The 20,303-nt window shown below is 39.3% G+C and overlaps 1 protein-coding gene across 6 annotated transcripts in view; it reads right to left on the reverse strand.

Moving 5' to 3' along the window:
• The window catches only part of GRIP1 (glutamate receptor interacting protein 1), a 718,721-nt gene that overhangs the window by 151,967 nt on the left and 546,451 nt on the right, over positions 1–20,303 (reverse strand). For all 6 annotated transcript variants that reach the window (XM_043446768.1, XM_043446765.1, XM_043446770.1 and 3 more), the window contains exons 3-5: positions 10,458–10,593; positions 7,526–7,671; positions 117–200 (exon numbers count right to left, since the gene is read on the reverse strand). In XM_043446768.1, the coding sequence (XP_043302703.1) occupies positions 117–200; positions 7,526–7,671; positions 10,458–10,593 (366 nt within the window). The remainder of the gene's footprint in view (positions 1–116; positions 201–7,525; positions 7,672–10,457; positions 10,594–20,303) is intronic.

The following is a 20,303-nucleotide window of genomic DNA, read 5'->3' on the forward strand; positions in this document are numbered from 1 at the left end:
TAAGGTTACTTTAGGCGCTGAAAACATCAGTTTTTCTGAAATGACTTTCTAGTTTACTCCCAACAGTTCAGTGACAAATTCTCCAAGAATATCTGATGGTTCTAACTGCCACCTACCTCGTATTACAAAACCGAAGGTATTTCCTTCCTTGTGTAACGTGACTTCCACCGTTCGGAAAATAACACTGGATCCTTGAACAGCTGAAAGCAGCAAAAAGAGAGGGAAATAAGTCTTATTTCACAATAACATTTCTAGATTTTTTTTGATAGGAATAAAACACTACAGATTTCTTGTTGCAAATAATTCTTATTGAGTAATTAACAGTTAAAAAAATCTGTTTCTAAAGAAAATATTAGAAAAAATTGAAATGACATACAAATATCATAAAATAGTTGTCTGCATAAATGACTTCTATAATTAAGGTCCAGGTGGAATCAAAACCAGAGATACTCCCTTTCCTCCTGTGTAGCCAGTTTATAGAGCATAATATTCACGTTGCTAAAACTCTATGTAACAAGAGAGACAATCTTCTTGTGATAAATAGAATTGTTTTCCCTTTTTATTATGCAAAAGTTATACAATTTTTGTAAAACTTACAAAATAATTAATGTTTTATGTTTATTTTTTCTTTTTTATTACTTACAAAGTTTTATAGAAAGAACACATCTGAGTATCATTCTAATTGGTGATGACAACTGGATTAACACTCATAAAACATAACTGTTCTTGAGTAACTAATAATTATCTTTTTTGCAGCTAGAACAAGAAGAAAAGTATTACTCTCAGATTGCCATTAATAGGTTAAGTTGATGCAAACTGATTTTCTGACATGATGCATAGCAATTAAACAAAGACATCAACAACCCAAATGAAACTTGGAGAGCAAAAGAAATTTGAAGAACATTCAAAATATTACTACTAACTAATAAAATAAAGATCTACTTAATTTTACTTGATACCATCATGCTTAGGTTATGTTTGCCTGGTTATTGCTCTCATTTCACAAAATGAAATTGCATTGCCAAGTTGCTATCTCTAATTACATTATACACAGTATGAGGAGATAAGTTATATTATGAGCTTCCCTGGTGGCTCAGAAGATAAAGAGCCCATCTGCAATGCAGGAGAACTGGGTTTGATCCCTGGGTCAGGAATAACCTCTGGAGAAGGGAATGGCTCCCCACTCCACTGTCAACAAGAAACTTATAGACACAATTTAAAGGCATCTTTGAAAAGAACATTTCTTGCCACTCATAGGAATAAAAAATAATTTTAATTAAGCATTAATTACAATTACTTTTTAATTATCATAAATTATGAATCCTTAAAGGGGTGGGCATGATTATGAACAGGACACAGTTAAATTCAAAAACTGGACACAAGCAGCTGGAACACAAAGTACGATAAGAACTTGGATCTGCTAAAAAGCAATATAAATCTACAGCTGAACAAAATGTTTTGGTATACTGCTGATTTAATTAAATGTCATATTCTCGCTATCAGGGGAATTTCAGTTTATTCTAATCAGCTAGGAGCAGTGCATACAAATAGTCAAAAGAACTGAGATACAGTTTTAATTAAATTAAAAAAACTGAGTTCAAACCGAACGTTTTCTTATTTCCATGACCCAACAAGCCACTTGAAGAAATTGGTTAAGAACATGATCTTTCTGTTCTATTAAGGAAAAGATACGGGGAGAAATAATTAATGAACATCTATGGAATGTTTTCTGTGTGCCAGAAACTCTGAAAGTGATTTACAAATTGTATTTAATTTAATCATTAAATCAACTTTCAATTATATACAACCGAATTCTAATTCTGGGCCACCTGTCTTTGTTGGCTGGATGTCTGTTCTGGGGATGCAAAGCATTGTAATTTTAATTTTGCTTGAACTAAATCTTGCTGACCACAAAATCTTACCATCAAATCTAAAGTCAGTATAAAGACTTTGGGGATTATCTACAGATTTAGATTATCCACACTATTGCTCGTCATCATGTGCAAAGAAAAATGGGAATCCTGACTACATTTTAATATACTTAATGAAATAGATTTGGTCTTTATAATTTATATTTGTGTGACTGGCTCTTGGTGACTGAGGTTTCATATTCAGCACCAGACATCTTGTTTGGCCATGTGAATTCTATTCATAACTTCACGTGTGTGTGTGGATGCAGAGATCCAATTAAGGGGCTTACCCAAAGAATCAAACTGAGCACATAAAAGGCTGAGGTAGAACCAATTTTATAATGCAACAATACTACTCCTCAGTATTTTAGTTGTTCTGGTGCCCCTTGTTTCTATATCTGCATATGCACGTATTTCTATAACACAAAGTGACACTCTATTTTATTACGGTAGGTTTGGTTTTTCTAAATTATATACTACTCCTCCGCCTCCCCAACCCCTATACCTACAGGAGAATAGGAGTTGTGTACTTTCCCGCCTCATGACGTTGGTTTTGCATAGCTAATTTGCTTTGGCCAATGGGGTGTTGGGGGATGCGAGCAAGTCTGCAAATGTGCTCCTGTGGTTAGGCTTGTCTTGTTTTCCTTCTGCAGTTGGCACAGGAGGAGCTTCCCTTGGATAGCTGATGTTCCCTCAGACTACATCCCCTAACGAACCATGTGGAGAAGACCTGGGACAGGAGAAGACCCGTCCCCCCAACCATATCATCATCATCACCACTAGTGCCACCATCTATAGTCTTTCTATCTCTCTTAGAATTAGACAGGAGAAGTAATCAGGCTGTTACAGAGACATGCCTTAACACATTTATTTGAATTATGGAAGGACTCCTGATAAAAAGCTAGTCTGATTTAGCTGATGGCTTAGCGGCGAGGACTGCCTTTGACAATAAAATTCCATGGCAGACATTTTTCATAAAACGAATGAGGTAAAGCTCTAAGATTTGAATGTATTTGAATGTATATAAGAATGAAGGTATTTAAAGATGTATAAAACAAACCTCATGCCAAAATTATATGCTAACTACTAAAGCTTATCATAAAGAATTTTAGGTGTTGACTAAAAAGTGGATGAGAATTAGGTAATATTTCAAAATTCTTTAGGGGTTATGGGAACAAAAAACTTGAAGGCACTCCTCTAGACCAACTCTGAACATACAAATGCCCAAGATACAGTCTGGTAACATTCTCTCTAAATACAGTCTGGAAATACCACATAATTCTAGAGTCGAAAAGAACTCTAAGCTCATGGAGATCGACTATTTCATTGTCATTAAGAAACTGGGTATCAGAAAAGGGGAGGTGCTTACCCAGGGTCACAGTTCCATTTTTCTTCTATCTGCTCTCCGTCTCTCTGTATCACTTTCTCTTTCTCCCTCTCTCTCATTCACACACACACACACTCTCTCTCTGTCTCTCTCTCTGTCTCTCTCTCTTATACAGACCTTCCTCCAATTCCTGCTGGGCTATGGGGCTGGCTAAGCCTCAGATTGCTGTGATTCCTGAGAGAGTTACAGTCTTGGCCTTGGGTGGCCTATCTTTCAGCAGGCAGCTCTCTCCCTGGGGCCTGGCTTGTGTCTGAGCTCAGTGAAAGGGAGGCTTATTAATCCCTTCGATCTCCCTGAACGCAAAGATCTTATTAATTTATCTAAACATAATAGAAAGAGACAGAGATAATCCTTGGTGAATAGACCTCTGCTATCTGATTTCTACTACAAACCTCACACTTTTGTGTTTAAAAATATTTTCTCTTTTTCCATTGGCTTTATTGTGTGAGGGAGAAAAGGCAGGTATAATCACAAAGTCAGGAGAGGTTTTAACCCCTGGATATTTCTGATGTCCACTCTCTCCTCTTTAACTCAATTAATGCTATATTTATTCAGAGTATTACCTCTCTTTTGGGAAACTGTAACAGCCTGGGGGCTTACAGCTTCCATCTGACTTCTTTAAATAAGTCAAAACTCTGATCTGGGGGTGTTCCCTGGTGGTCCAGTGGTTAAGACTCCATGCTTCCACTGCTGGGGGCATGGGTTTGATACCTGGTTGGGAAACCAAGATCCCACGTGCTGTGTGAAATAGCCAAAACGTAAGAATAAACCAAAACCAAAACCAAAACTCTGATCTGAGGATGCTGCTCCTTGGCCTCAAAAACCTTTAAAAAAAGGCTCCTTGTTGCCCACCATTCACGGCTTTGTTCCTGTTTACCCCACTGACCTTGTCCCTCTGAGGCCCTCTCTTCCTTTTGTGTTCCAGTAATTCCAAACTGGAGATTCAGCCTGTGAACTGGACTATCTTCATACTTCCTTGCCGTGCCCTATGCCTGGAATGTTAGTCTTCCTACTGGACCTGCATAAATGCCTTCTAATCTACTGTGAAATCCCTAGCTCTGGACAACCCAAAATGCTCGGCAAATCTCCATAACTGCCTTACCCTGAGAGCAATACTAAGAGCTCCTCTTAGGAACAGGTTGTGGTTTATTGATATGCATGTAAACACTGGAATAAAAATGCTCAATCAAGAGCATTAACTCTAGATATTTGACTCCTCTTAACTCCTAGGCAGTGGTTTAAGATAGTGATTTCAAAACAAATGGACTTTGAGTTCAAGAAAACACAGTACTTTCAGTGTAATAATAATAACAACAATAATAATGGTAATATGGCTAAGATACACTATGGCTTATGAAGTCTGTGCTTGTGATCTAAATACATGATTACAGCCTTGAAATCTTACAAAAATTCTACATCCATTACAGTCATTTTATAGCTGAGAAACCTATAGCTCAGCGAAATTATTAATAATTTCCCCAAAGTCACAAAGCTAGAAAGGGACAAAACTGACACTTAACTAGTGACATAGTTCAAGCTTTCAACACTCTATTTTACTGCTGGCTCTTACTGAAATGAAAAACGCTGTAGCAAAGTTTTAGTACTCAGATTCCAATTGATTTTGCTATAAAATCACCATGAGATTTTCAGTGTTAGATTTTATGTTAAGAATAAGCACTCGTGATTGGTATGCATTATACATTCACTCTCTGAGTGCTATCTCCTAATCCCAAAGCCTCAAACATCATCTCCAGTCCCATTACTCTTAAATTTACGTTTCTACTCTAGATCTTTCTCACAAATGCCAAACTGTATCTCCAGCATTTTCTTGACATTTTCTCTTAGCATATCAAATAGGCACCTCAGATGTAGTATTTTAAACAATGGACTTCTTTAAAAAATTTTTTTAAATTTTATTTATTTAGTTTGGCCATGCTGCATAGCTTGTGCCATCTGAGTTTCCCCAGTCAGGTATTGAACCTGGGCACCCTGCATTGGAAGCACAGATGCCTAATCACTGGACCACAAGGCAATTCCCTCCCAGCAATGAACTTCTGATCCTCTCCTCACAAGACAGCTCTGCCCACATTCTTATCCTCCCCCATTAATGGCACCTCCATCCTTCCAGTTGTTCAGGCGTAAAACCTTCTGATGGTCCTTGACTTTTCTCTTTCTGCAGGTGTTCAGTCGTTTCTGACTCTTTGTGACCCCATGGACTGTAGCCCACCAGGCTTCTCTGTCCATGGAGATTCTCCAGGCAAGAAAAAAGGGGATCTTCCCAGCCCAGGGATTGAACCAGGGTCTCCTGCATTGCAGGCAGATTCTTTACCAGCTGAGCTACCAGAGAAGCCCCCTCTTTCTGCATAATCCACATTAAATTCATCAGGGAATCTTGTTGATTCTGTCTTCAAAATAGATGGGGAATATGAGTGCTTTTCACCATATCTTCCACCATCCTTCACCTGGATCACTGCAATAGTCCTCCAAATGGTATCCCAAGCTTCTACCTTTGACTCTGCCATCTCAACACAGCAGCCAGAGGAGCCTTTGAAAACGTTAATCAGATCATGTCACTCCTCTGCCCAAACCAGCCAATGCTTTCCTGCATCATTCAGAGCAACACTTAAGGTCCCTCCATTGGCCTACATGGACGGTCTATCGTTTACGCTTCTTCCCACCTCCCCCACTTCTCTTCATGCTTACTCTGTTCCAGCCACACTGTCCTTCTTTATGTTTCCAGAACTATGCCAGATTATTCCTGCCTTCTGATTTTAGCACTGGCATTTTCTTCTTTCTGGAACTCTTTTAACTCAGAAAACCATATAGCTAATTTCCTCACCTCCTTCAAGTCACTGATTAATGTCACTTTCTCAGTGAAACTGTTCCTAAGCACTCTACTTAAAATTGCAATCCCACTCCCAGCCCACACTCCCAACCCTTCTTCTTGTTTTATTTTTTGTCCCCACAGCATTCATGACCCATAACATTCATGCTACATACTGGTGATCCTTGAACAACATGGTTTGAACCGTGTGGGTCCATGTACCTGTGGATTTCTTCAATAGTAAATCCTATAGTACTGCACTATACCAGGTTGGTTGAATCTAGGATATGGAAGAACCTTGGTTTTGGAGGAATCATATATATGGAGGGTTAAATATAAGCTGTGCATTGATTTTCAATGGCAAGGAGGACTGGGACTTCTAACCCCCTCATTGTTCAGGCGTCAATTGTAATTAACTTATTTATTGTGGTTTTATTTTATTTTCTGTCTTCCTCTAGCAGTAGTAGTAGTGCTAGTCTCTTTGGTCGTGTTTGACTCTGTGTGATCCCATGGACTGGGGCTTGCCAGACTCCTCTGTCCATGGAATTCTCCAGGCAAGAATACTGGAGTTGGCTGCCATTTCCTCCTCCAGAGGATCTTCCCAACCCAGGAATGGAACCTGGGTCTCCTGCACTGAGGCAGATTCTTTACCATCTGCAGCACCAGGGAAGTCCCTCCTAGAGTGTAAATTCTATTGACATTCATTGGGGGACAGGCTGGAACATGGTAATGCTCAATAAGTCATCACTAAACAAATGAATTATCACCGGTTATTAATAATCAATCTCAGTTCTCAGTAGTACAGAAGAGCAAAGCTCTGACTTCGGTGCCTACTAATTTGGGAAAACATATTTAACTTAAGCATCTGTAAAATGAGAATAATAATGATAATAATGCCTACCTTATAGTTTTGATTTGTATATGTATTATTTATCAAACATTTTTATTTTGCCAGGTACTGTCCTGAATGCTTCACAAATGCTAACTCATTTAACCCTCATAACAGATCCATGAGTAATATCACAGGTTACTAATATCATCCCCATTTTTCAGATGTGCAAAGTGACACAAAAGAAGCTTAAGTAACTTTCTCAAAGGCATGCAGCTAGTAAAAACTGGAGCTAGGAATTGACTGTCTATTTGACACTAAAGTTCAGCTCTGATGTTCACAGATGGCTTTAATGAAACACGAGTCCTAGATAATTTCATCATCATTTATGCTCTTTTACATTCTTTCAGAGTAGGTGATAGTAATTCAGATAACTTTTTAAATATCAAGAAAGTATGCTCTGCCATTCCTGTAATAAGACAATGATGGCAAAAGAGAGAGAAAAAAATGAGAACCAAGAGTTTGAGTCAAAAGCATATGGTGCAGCTGTTCTGCCCCTGGCCGTGATGACTTACAGACTGGCGGCAGCTCATACTCCACCTCCAGAACCACTCTTTCCCCGACATTCTTCAGCAAGCTGATGATCTCATCGTGGCGGAATTTGGCCAGGTTGATGCCATTCACTGCTTTGATGTAGTCACCCACATCCAGCTGATCACTTCTGCAAAACAAAGAGTCGCTTCAGTGGAGCTCTCCTCCCCACGGGCCAGCCTGATCATATTTCCCACTTTGCTATCATGGATAAATACGCAAGCCCAGAAGGCCGACACAGCAGGGTCCCTGCCTCCTAGGATGCGGTTGGTTCCTGAGGGCAGGAGTGCAGCTGAGGGTGGATGAGATGCTCAGGGATCCCTCTTACTCACGCTGACTGTATACTTTCCAAGTCCTCTACTGCATCTGCTGCTATCCCTGATTTTTTTCCTAAGCCTTTTCCTCTTTTATTTTTAAAGACCATCAGAAAGTGAAATAAAGAGAAAATTATCTTATTTGCTCTGCCCCTAAAGAGTTGGTTCTCCGGGGGCAGATTATCTGTATCCTGGACACCCTAGAAGCTTTCCTTTCTTCTCATTCCCTTTCAATGTTGCTGCTTGCCTTTCGGACATTTCACCACTTTCGGTATCTTCACTAGAAGTATGTCCAGGGCCATATAGAAGGTCATTTTATTTTGCTATTTATTGCTTAGAGCAGGACTGATTTTAAAAAGTGTCAGTGAAGAAGAAATTACAATCAAAGCGTGGGGATTCAGTAACACACTCCTCTCTCCTCACCATCATAATAGAACTGTGGCTACTTTGGGGTGTTTAGTCAAACTCTATTTCTAAACCAAGAGCAGGCAGCAAGACCTATGACAGGACTTAATTCAATAATATGTTTTTCCCAAATAAAAATAATGAATTCATTTATTTTACATTAGCCCAGCTCCAATCATTCTCTCTTCGGAACCTCCATAATACTCTCAAGTCTACAGTACACGTGGTCACTCTTAACACAAGTTTACTGACTGACACTTATTTGGCAACTTAATTGGCTCATGCACTGTGACAGCTCTTTATGTTGTTGCTTTTTACTATTACACAATGCGATTATTGCTCCCAAACTTCTCATGTGTTTTTAATACCCTATTTCCCTTAATAGATTATAAACCCCCTAAGGGCAGGTATCTTATGTTGACTTATTTTGGTTTACTATCTGTGAAATGGTAGTGGCTTAAACAATAAATATTTGGTGATCAATAATACTCACTATAACTGGCAGAGTGTTACTTTTAATTATAGGATCAATACATGTGTGAACGACATTCTCACCCTCCCTCATGCCAGTCATGCTTGCTTTAGGGGCTACAGATGAAGAAACCCTGGAGACACATGAAGTCCCAGCATCATGAATTGGCTATGACTGTTAAAAATTAAAGGAGGCTATGGTGGAAAGAAATCTCTTAAAAACCATATTGGAAAAGAACATGAAAATAATACATATATATATGTGCGTGTATGCATCTGTGTGGTCAGTCACGTCTGACTCTTTGTGACCCCATGGACTGCAGCCCACCAGGTTCCCCTGTCCATGAAAATTTCCAGGTAAGAATACTGGAGCAGGTTGCCATTTCCTTCTCTAGGGGATCTTCCCGACTCAGGGATCGAACCCATATCTCTTGTGACTCCTGCACTGGCAGGCAGATTCTTTACCACTGTGCCACCTGGGAAGCCCTGGATATATATTAATATGCATAACTGAATCATTTTGATGTACAGCAGAAATTAACACATTTTAAATTAACTATACTTCAATTTTTTTAAAAATGCAAAACAAAAAAACAAAAAAAACCCCACAAATCCTGAAGGAAGGAGACTAAGTTGCTTGTGTTGACATCAGCCTGGTTTTACAAACAGTGCTGCAGATCATGGAGCAATCAATTGGCTTGGGCTTAAAAATTGTACAAATAGGTTGTTCATTGAAAATAACCACTATTTCAGGTGGCACTTACTAAGGTAAGAACTCTAAAACCTAATTTGGGATTCTGTGGACATGAATACTGGTGTCCAGGATTTAAGGGACATTAACCTCACTTTGAATGAAACCTCACCATTCCACCCTTTCTTTCTGAGGCAGATTTCGAATTTGTCTACAAAGCAAACCCAACCCTGTCCAGCACCCAGGATGCTCTGTCATCAGCAAGAACTAGTACAATCTGCAGTCCAATAAGAACAAGGACAAAACCAGCCCTTCTCAGCTAAGCCTTCTGCCCTTTTGGAAACCATCTCTTTGTCCTGATGAAAGAAAAATCTCACAAGTAGAAAAGCTGAGAATATGTAGGACAAGTAAAATTGCTACTGAGACACTTGGAGCTGGGCCTCCCTCACTGCCTGGGCTCGTCATGTGGCAGCTTCCCCTGTCCACAGAATATGGGTCACCTATTCCCCGATAGATGATTGGGCTGTCTCACTCCCACTGCAGCCCATTAGGGGCACATTTTAAATCCATACAGGTGGCTGCTTTTTTTAAAGATTTTTTTTTTTTTGGATGTGGCCCATTTAAAAAAATCTTTATTCAGTTTATTACAATGTTGTTTTTGTTTTATGCTTTGGTTTTCTGACCACAAGGCATGTGGGATCTTAGCTCCTCGAGCAGGGATCAAACCTGCACCCTTTGCATCGGAAGGTGAAGTCTTCACCACTGTGCTGCCAGAGAAGTCCAGACACAAGCATTTTAAAATTAAAATCTCAGGAGGACTTGACTGCTCTTGAGATGACACAAGAGCTCCCCGGTGACTTCGGCATGGGCCAGAAAAGCCATCCTTCTGAAATCTGCCTCCTCCCCACCCCCCATGCTTCCACCTGGCAGATGGCAGTGTCATTTATCTATTAGTGACCTTTTCTGATGGAGCTTTAAGTTCTGAATTAATTACACCTTAATTCCTTTTTCTACGTTTCCCTGCGATGCAGTTACCTAGCAGCGATTCCTCCTTGCCGCAGATTAGACACTCTGGGTTTGCCATCCTTGTCAATTCCGCCCGAGACCGTCAGCCCAAGGGTAGTGCCTTCCTTCTTCATCAGTTCAACCACAGTGGAGCCCTTGAATTCCTCTGTTAAAAGAAAAGAATCTGCTTTAGTAAATGATAGCAGAAGCATAAGGGGTTGTCTTTGTGGGTGGTGAGGTGATTCCCTCCCGTAAATGCTCTGTATTTTTCTCTGGTGGGAAAAGTTCTGCGGCTTGTTTTCCATTGCAATTTGCAGAGTGTCTCATAAAGATGAGCGTGCAGATAAAGCGGAGCAGCTATTCCACTAAAGGTTATTAAAATGGGTACCAGTGGGGTACTTCGTTCTAGATTCACAATAAATAGTCTGACATGGCTTATGTACAAGGATAATATTTGCCCTTTGTTTTCTGTTATTCTGAAGTGACTTTCTTTCATGTTTCTCCTTGTAACTCCAAAGGGAGCAATTGAGAGTCATAAGGTAAAGGGGTTGGAATGAAATTTTAAATAAGAATACAGGAGCAGACAGTGCAGCAGCAGACTCCAAGTTTGCGATACCTTTTAGCTGAGGAAGATGAATGACACAAGCGAAGCGCTTTCTACAAGTTCAAGAGAAATATTATTGACTCTAGTTTTTTATTTTGGTCTTTCAGAAAACAAAGTAAAATAGTGTCATGTTACAACTTACATAATTTCTTACAAAATGTGTCACACTATATTAAGGCAGGGTTGGGCCTCAGAATCCCCAGGGAATTCTGTTAATTCTCATTCTCTCCTTCTGAAATTTTTCAATCTTACCAACCTTGTGGGGGTCATATCTACACACCAAGTATGCGTGCATGCTCAGCTGGTCCGACTCTTTGTGACCCTAGGGACTGCCGCCTCACCAGGCTCCTATGTCCATGGGATTTCCTAGGTTAAGAATACTGGAGTGGGTTGCAATTTCCTACTCCAGGGGATCTTCCTGACCCAGGGATTGAACCTACGTCTCTTGCATCTCCCGCACGGGCAGGTGGACTCTTTACCACTGTGCTACCAGGGAAGCCCCATACACCAAGAGAGAACCCAAATCTTTTGATTTAAGGCACCACAGAAAGAAAATTTGACTATCCTTGCTTTCAGAAATAGAAATGCCTCAACATTTACCCATCCAGAGGTTAACTATGACAAGGATTGTTTGAAAATTCTGTTTGTTATCCCCAACTCTGCATCCACTCTCTGGGTAGGAATGGGGAAACTCAACAGTTTTCCAACTCTTCCTGAATCAGGTTATGAATTTCAGGGGATATGAACTCCTAGGACATCAGAGATTCTCATGTTAAAATGCAAGAATAGACTTCCCCTTTCAAAGTCAAAAAAGCAAAAAGATTATTTGCACACCTCTGCCCTTTTCTTAATTACATATGGCAGTGTTAATTATCATTTCAAAATTTTATGAATGCATATCATAAAAGGTTTTTGAATTATTGCTGCTGGTCTACCATCCAATTAGCCAATAAAATAAAAAAGTCAAATCATGTTAGGGAAAGAAATAATTTCTCATCTTGTCTAGTGAGAACAGAGTACCTGGGGAAAGAAGACAGGAACAGGCCACTGATTTCAATGTATTAGTGTCAGTCTAGGCTTGGGATTGCCAGGTCCTGTGACCTTGACAGCCTTGCATACTTCTCTTTTCATGGCAGTTTCAGGACACTGCATATCTGAGTTGTTGTTGATTTAAAACAGAACCCAAGGAAGAGCCAATGAGTGTGAGTGACGTCAGCTTCATTTACTACATTTTGAATGAGAGATCAAATAATGATTGAAATTCAAGAAGTAAAATTCTCTGAGTGCTAAAGAATTGATGCTTTTGAATTGTGGTGCTGGAGAAGATTCTTGAGAGTTTCTTGGACAGCAAGGAGATCAAACCAGTCAATCCTAAAGGAAATCAACCCTGAATATTCACTGGAAGGACTGATGCTGAAGCTGAAACTCCAATATTTTGGCCACCTGATGCAAAGAGCAGACTCACTGGAAAAGACCCTGACGCTGAGGAGGGCAAGAGGAGAAGGGCGTGACAGACGATGCAATGGTTGGAATGCATCACCAATGCAATGGACGTGAGTTTGAGCAAACTCTGGGAGATGGTAAAGGAGAGGGAAGTCGGGCGTGCTGCAGTTCATAGGATGGCAAAGAGTTGGACATGACTTAGTGACTGAACAAGAAGTAAAATTCTTGTCAAGTATATAAAAGCACAGGGCTTTTTACATCATTGACCAGGTGCATTTGTAACAAAAGGCCACGACAGTGTGCAATTCACATGTCCCCTCAACACAGAACAAAGCAACCCTCTCTACACCCCAAAAGAAATACACAGGCACAACTGATAGGTGAAGAGGTCAATTAACAAGCAACCGCTATAAGTCCTTGGCAAAAGGCTAGGGAAAAATAAGGTTAATAATAAAGGAATGAAAATCACATACTAGATGACGGCTATTTACATTACAGAGACATAATGTGTTCAACAACTCTGCCCAATGAAAGAATTGTTTGCATTTTCTTTATGTAGATTGATTCCCTTTGGTTAAGCAGTTCACTACAGAGCTGTACTTGAGGAGTTGGGAGTGTTGGTTTTTAAGGGTATGTCTTAAAGGTCAACTAGAAATACATAAAGAAGCAACTCTTAAAACATAACAAGCAAGTGAGAATTAAGTTTCAATTAGTAAGAACTTCATTCCTACTCAGGTTTTCAAGACTGTACTTTCTGAATAACATGGGATATAGGACATGAAAAGAAAGTGAAAGTCGCTCAGTCGTGTCCCACTCTTTGCAACTCCATGGACCTTCTCCAGGGGATCTTCCCAATCCAGGAATTGAACCGGGGTCTCCTGCATTGCAGGCAGATTCTTTACCAACTAAGCTACCAGGGAAGCCCCATAGATGCAGCCTTATAAGATGTGGACAATGCAATTTTCTCCAGAAGGAATCTCGGTCCTTCCCAGACCTCTGGCTGAATCTGAGAATCTAGAAAAGCTTAATTCTATGAGTTTAATTTGGTCTCTGTTAAAAATACAAATCCATCTGGGTTACTTTTAAAACTAGTAATAGTCAATTATCCTCTTGTTTAAAAAGATTTCAAACCTTTTCCCAATAGTTAGTTCTAATAACACGAAAGAAAACATTAATGTACTGTATCACTTAACTGAGTAATTTGTGTATTCACTGATTCTAGCATTTACTGAGTGCTTACTGTGAACCAGACAATGAAACTCAAAGATGGAAAAAGTCAGAGATGCTTAAAGCGTAGCCACAGAGGCAAATGAGTCAGAGGGCACCATGCCATAGCGTAGGTTGTCGGGGAGGTGGGCCTCAGAGGAGATGGTCCTGGCCACAGTGTGAAATGAAGACTTGCTGTTCCAAATAAAACATCAATTTCACAATTTTGTCTTCTGTCTAATCTGTCTGTATTTATCGATCAGGATTAGCAGAGTAGGACAGACCAAAGGGGGAATCTAAATTAGGCAAAATTCAGGAGTAAGGATAGAATATTGTCACAAGAAAATGTGCTGAATCACAGGAATGTTGACTGCCAATAAATATCTCCAGACCCTGCAGGACTGACTAAATCATTTATGGGTGTTTCCAAAAAGGGAGAGGAGAAAAGCAGCAGTGTGGGGAGGGAGGAACAGGCTTCTTGAGTTGGCTTTCTGCTAACCTGCGCGCTCCACTACACCAATCAATCATTTTATGTCTTTTTTGGTGTTTAATGCTTGCATAATGATCTAATGGCGAGGAGAAATGAAGACAGATGCATTCATTTGCATGAGTTCCCTTGTATAGCAAGGTTTACTGAACAAAGCTCGCAGTGAAACACCTCGGTATATACTGACAATTTCTTTCTTTGTGATTTAAATTGCAAATGTCCCTCCCCAAATTAAGAGGACTCTGTAGTCAAGACGGCAGTCTCTCCATATTAGCAAGCAGCTCAGGGAACAGATGATGCCCAACTGGCAAGGAATGAGCCGGTTGTGGATATGACGTTTTCCTTAATCACCATGTTTAATTATCTTAGAAAATAAATTGCAGGTTTACATCTGTACCAGCACACACTCAACCAATAAGAATCTCACAGCTAGAATGAAATTTAGTTGTTTGTTGCTTTTCTTTGGGCTTGTAATTCAATCCTCTTTAGAAAGTTTTAAGAGAATTAACAGTGATATCTGGCAAAAACAAGACAAGTATGAAAAATTCTTGCAAACGAATAAGAAAATTCAATAACATAGGTGGTTAAAAATTAACATGCAGAAAGCCATAGCCTTTTATAAACAAACATCAACTAGTTAATGTTCTCATAAAAGAAAAAACTGCATTTACAATAGCCAAAAAACTAAAATCCCTAAGAAAAAAAAATTAATGAAAAATATACATGATCTCTGTGAAGAAAACTTTAAAACACTTCTGAGGGAATATAAGACCAGAACAAAAGAAAAGGCATCCCATTCAGTCATTCATTCATTCACTCAGTAAAAACTGAGCACTTACTATGTACCAGGCACTGTTCTAGGCTTTGGAGATACAGAACTCAACCAAACAGAGAAAATCCCAGATATCAAGGAACCGATATTCCATAACCCAACATAAAAACTATGGCAATTCTCCCTAAATTATAAAGTTCACAATATCAATAAAAATGCCAATAGTATTTTGGGGCACAAGGTATATTTTATATTATTGCAAAAATGGAACATGCATCCTTGCAAAGTTTCTGTGAAAAATGATATTCCTAAAGTCTACCAGCTGGCTGTTTAATGTTGCTAATGAAAGAACAGAAAGAGCCTTCACAGGAAGACAGGCTACTGAAAGAGGTGCTGGGTTATGACTGGATGTTACACCACCAAAGGTATCGCCCCTGAGAAAGATTAAAGAAGAAGGAAGAAAAAGATGTATCATAGGTGTAGGGCCTACAGAACCCAGATCAGACCATCTTAGTGCTTTGTAGTATGAAGACTGTAATGTTTTGCATAGAATAAAGATATAGCATAATCATCTTGTTTTCTTCTGTGAAACTCTTGGTGTCCAGAAGTTCTTGCCTCGTTGATTATTTTAAAAGTACAATTAGGCTTACAGCAGGAAAAGAGAGTTACTTGTAATTTTTGGAAGGTCCCTAAAATTCAGGGGCTAATGATCAGGCAATTGCAAAGTGAACAGTTGTAACAACACTTGCTGAAAGCAGGGAGATGGACACAAAAAATGACAATTACAGCAAAGAGTGATGACAAGAGTAAGTGCAGGGTCACCATGGTGTAGCCTGGGAGGATCCATCACCAGACTGGATAAGTCGTACACTGGACAGTTCCTCAGAGGAGTTATTTTTGAGTGAGGTCTTGAAGGTAGCCTCATCTCAGCAAATGGAAGGGCGGTGTTAAAGGCAGAGGAATAAGAAATGGTAGATGATGACCTAGGTTTTGGGATGTGCAGTTCAATTTGCACTTTTTCAATTCTGGATGCATGTTAGAAGCACCTGGGGAGCTTGGAAATACCAGTGTGTGGACCCAGCCCTGACCAAATCAGTCTGAACACCACCTCCTGGTGATGGTTCATTGCTCAGTCATGTTGGACGCTTTGTGACCCCACGGACTGTGGCCTGCCAGGCTCATCTGTCCATAGGATTTCCTAGGCAAGAATACTGGATTGGGTCGCTATTCTCTTCTCCAGGGGATCTTCCCAATCCAGGGATCAAAGCCCATGTCTCCTGCACTGCAGGCAGAAACTATTAACTGTGAGATATTTAATTGAATCTTTTAAATAAATATGTATTTATTTATTTATTAACTTATTTATGTGGCTTCTTTGGGTCTTATCTGCAAAATGCAGGATCTTTTTTGCATCCTTTGGGATCTTTTTCACTGTGACACACAGGTTCCAGAGCATGTGGGCTCAGTAGCTACAGCACTTGGGTTTACTTGCAGCATGTGGAATATTAGTTCCCTGACCAGGGGTCGAACCCACATCCTCTGCACTGTTAAGGTGGATTCTTAACCACTGGATCAGCAGGAAAATTTCTTAAGTGAATCTTAATTGTAAGAGTCACATGCAGTTGCAAGAAATAATGCAGAGAAGCCCTTGATCCCTTTTACCTTGTTTTCCCCTGATGGTAACCTCTTGCATAACTATAATACATATATTATATATATGTAGGATATTGACCTTGATGAAGTCAAGATACAGGCGTTTCCATCACCACAGGGGTCCCACATATTATCCTTTATAGATCACCCACTACTCTCTTACTTCAACCCTTTTTAAAAACTCCTTACCCTATTCTCTGTGTTTATAACTTTGCCATTTTAAGAATGTTAAATAAATGTAGTCACACAGTGTGAAAACTTTGTGGTTGACTTTTTACACTCAGAATAATTTTCTGGTGAGTTATCCAAGTTGTGTGTAGCCAGAGTTCCTTTCCCTTGTCAAGTAGTGTCCCATGGTATAGACGTACTAAGTTGGTATCACTGTCCACCTGTTGAAGGACATTTTGGATGTTTTCAGTTTGGGGCTACTATGAATAAAGCTGCTACAAACACTTATATATGAGTTTCTGTGTGGACATAATTACTCATTTATCAGGGATAAATGCCCCAGGAGTACAAGGGCTAAGTCATACAGTAGTTGCATATGTAGTTTTCTAATGAGCTGTCAAACTGTTTTCCAAGATAGCAGTACCATTTTGCATCCCCACCAGCAGCGAGTGAACGATCCACTGGCTTTCTCGCCCGTACTTGATTGTCACTGTTTTTATTTTAGCCATACTGATATGCGTGCTGTCAGTGATATCTAACTCTGGTTTTAATTCTTGGGTAAGTTGAGCCATTACTCTAATGGGAGATGTGGGAATTTGTGCGTAGGTACTTATTTGCCATCTGCATATCCTCTTTGGTGAAATGTCTTCTCAGGTCTTTTGCCCATTTTCTAATTAGATTGTTTGCTTTTTTTTATGGTTGAGTTTTGAGTTTCTTATATACTTTAGATACTAGTCCCCAGTTGAATATGTGGTTTGCAAATATATTCTTTCAGTCTGTAGATTTTATTTCATTCTCCTAACAAGGTCTTCTGCAGAGCCAACAGTTTTAATTTTGATGAAGTCTAATTCTCTTTTTTTGGGTCACGCTGTTGTCAAGTTTTAAGAATTCTTTGCTGGAAATTTCTCTTGTTTCTTCTACAGTTTCTAAAAGTTCTTATAAGTTCTATAATATTATGTAATAACCATAATATTTACATTTAAGTCTGTTATCCATTTTAAGTTAATTTTTACATAAGGTATGAGATTTAGTCACGGTTCATATACATATACATAACTTGGGGGTAGAGAGTGGGATGGGTGTTCAATCTCTCCAGCACCATCTGTTGAATAAGCTATCTTATCTACCAAATTGCTTTTGAACCTTGTGAAAAATCAGTCTGTCACTGATTCAATGGACATGAGTTTGAGCAAACTCCAGGATATAGTAAAGGAGGGAAGCCTGGCGTGCTGCAGTCCATGGGGTCACAAAGAGTTGGATACAACTGAGCAACTGAAAACAACAACCACAGTCCCTTCACAGATACTATACAGCCTTCATTACTATATCTATACAATAAGTCTTGAAAGTGTGTAGGCTGATTGCTTCTATTTTATTGCTTATAAAAATTATTTCAGTTCTTCTAGTTCCTTTACCTTTCCAAATAAATATTAGACTAATCTTGTCTATATCTACAGGAACTTTTGCTGGTATTTGGATAGGATTTGGATTAAAGCTGTATATCAATTTGGAAAGAAAAGACATCTTTACTATGTTGAGTCTTTTGATCCACAAACACAATATATCTTTTTAACTAGGTAGAAACTTCTATGATTTCTTTTATCAGCATTTTGTAATTTTCAGCATATAAGCCCTATACATGTTTTGTTAGTTTTGCACAAAAGTATTTTATTTTGGGTGAAAATTGAAATTGGTATTGCAATATTAATTTTGATGTACATATGTCCATAGCTAGCATACAGATATGTATTTGATTTTTATATATCTACCTCATACATTGTGGCCTTGGTGAACTCACTTAAGAGTTCTGGGAATTTTTTTGTAGATTATAGAGTTTTCTATGTAGACAATCATGTCATCTGCAAGAAAGTATAGTTTTTATTTGTTTCCAATCTATATGCCTTTTATTTCCCTTCCTTGCGTAAAGCACAGGCTAGAACTTCCAGTACTCTGTTGAATAAGAGTAATGAAAATGGATATTCTTGCCTTGTTCCTTATCTTAGGGGAAAAGAAATCAGTATTCCATTAAGTATTATATTACCTGTAGGTTTTCTGTAGATTTTCAAGTTGTGGACATTCCCCTCTATTCCTTTTTTTTTTTTTTTCTGAGAGTTTTAATCATGAGTTTAAATTTTGCCACATTCTTTTTGCACTGGTATGATGATGCGATTTTTCTTCTTTAGTCTGAAAATATCCTGAATTACATTGATTGATTTTCTAACATTGATCCAATCTTGCATTCCTGAAATACACTCCATTTGCTCACAGTATATAATTCTTTTTTTTAAATATTGCTGAATTTCATTTGCCAGTGTTTTGCTAAGGACTTTTTTGCACCTATGAAAGTGAAGGTTGCTCAGTTGTGCCCAACTCTTTGCAACCCCATGGAATTCTCCAGGCAAGAATACTGAAGTGGGTAGCCTTTCCCTTCTCCAGGGGAATCTTCCCAACCCAGGGATCAAACCCAGGTCTCCCGCATTGCAGGCAGATTCTTTACCAACTGAGCTATGAGGGAAGCATCTATATTCATGAGAAATATCACCTGTAGTTTCTTTTTTTTCCCTTTGGTTTGGGTATCAGTGTAATAATACTAGCTTCATAAAATGAATTGAGAAAGGCATCCTTCCCTCTTCTATTTTTTTGGAAGAGATTGTGTAGGATTGCTGTTTATTCTTTTTTAAGACATAAACTTAAAAAAGGGTGAACTATCTTTAAATGCGAGGGAATGACAGCCATAGTTGGTATCAGTTGGATAGAATACCACCTACCAGCTACAGGCAGTTTTGTTCAACATTAGAACACAGCCCTGCTTTTCTTGATAGCCTATCTTTCCAAAGCTTTTTTCTTTTTTTGGTGGTGGTTTCTGTGACAAGAAAGGAAGTTCCATGTGGCACGATGTGGAACAGGAACTGAACCTGTCAATGTTTCGATGTGAAGGTTTGAGAAACCGTGCAATGCCCAACACACACACATATCATTACTAAGTGCTTGTGGTTCTTTAAATTTATACATGGTATATTTTTTCAAATGGCTACTAAATGGTTAGGAGATAATATGGATGATATTGTTTGGACCTAGATACTAATAAGTGGGGCTACTGATATTTCATTTGACCTGTGTTAAATGAAGGGCTCTGTGAACAAAGGGAGTTTGGAAACTTTTGCCTTAGGGCTGTATCTTGTCTGCATTTCCCTGGGGGAAGGAGACAAATAACTCTCTTAACAGCCACCACTGGCCTGCTTCTGTTCACATCCTAAGGGCAAGAACTGGTTCCATATCCACATCTAATTGCAAGGGAGGCTAAGAACTGGAGTGTGGACAGATGCTAAGACAAAAAGGGAGGCATGGACCTGAGGGACAGGTGGGAACACGTGAGAAACTGCAATCCATCAGTAGCTGTGTGGATGGCACCAACTCCAGATACACCGGGATGAATTTCCCTGAGTTAGACACACATTAGTGTGGGGAGCGAGGAGCTGGGAGGGATGGTGGATCTCAGGGTTTCCACCTTGTTTGATTTGGGGCTGTTGACACCAGCCACTA

The sequence above is a fragment of the Cervus canadensis genome, chromosome 25 (assembly GCF_019320065.1).
Source record: "Cervus canadensis isolate Bull #8, Minnesota chromosome 25, ASM1932006v1, whole genome shotgun sequence".
NCBI classification, from domain to species: domain Eukaryota; kingdom Metazoa; phylum Chordata; class Mammalia; order Artiodactyla; family Cervidae; genus Cervus; species Cervus canadensis.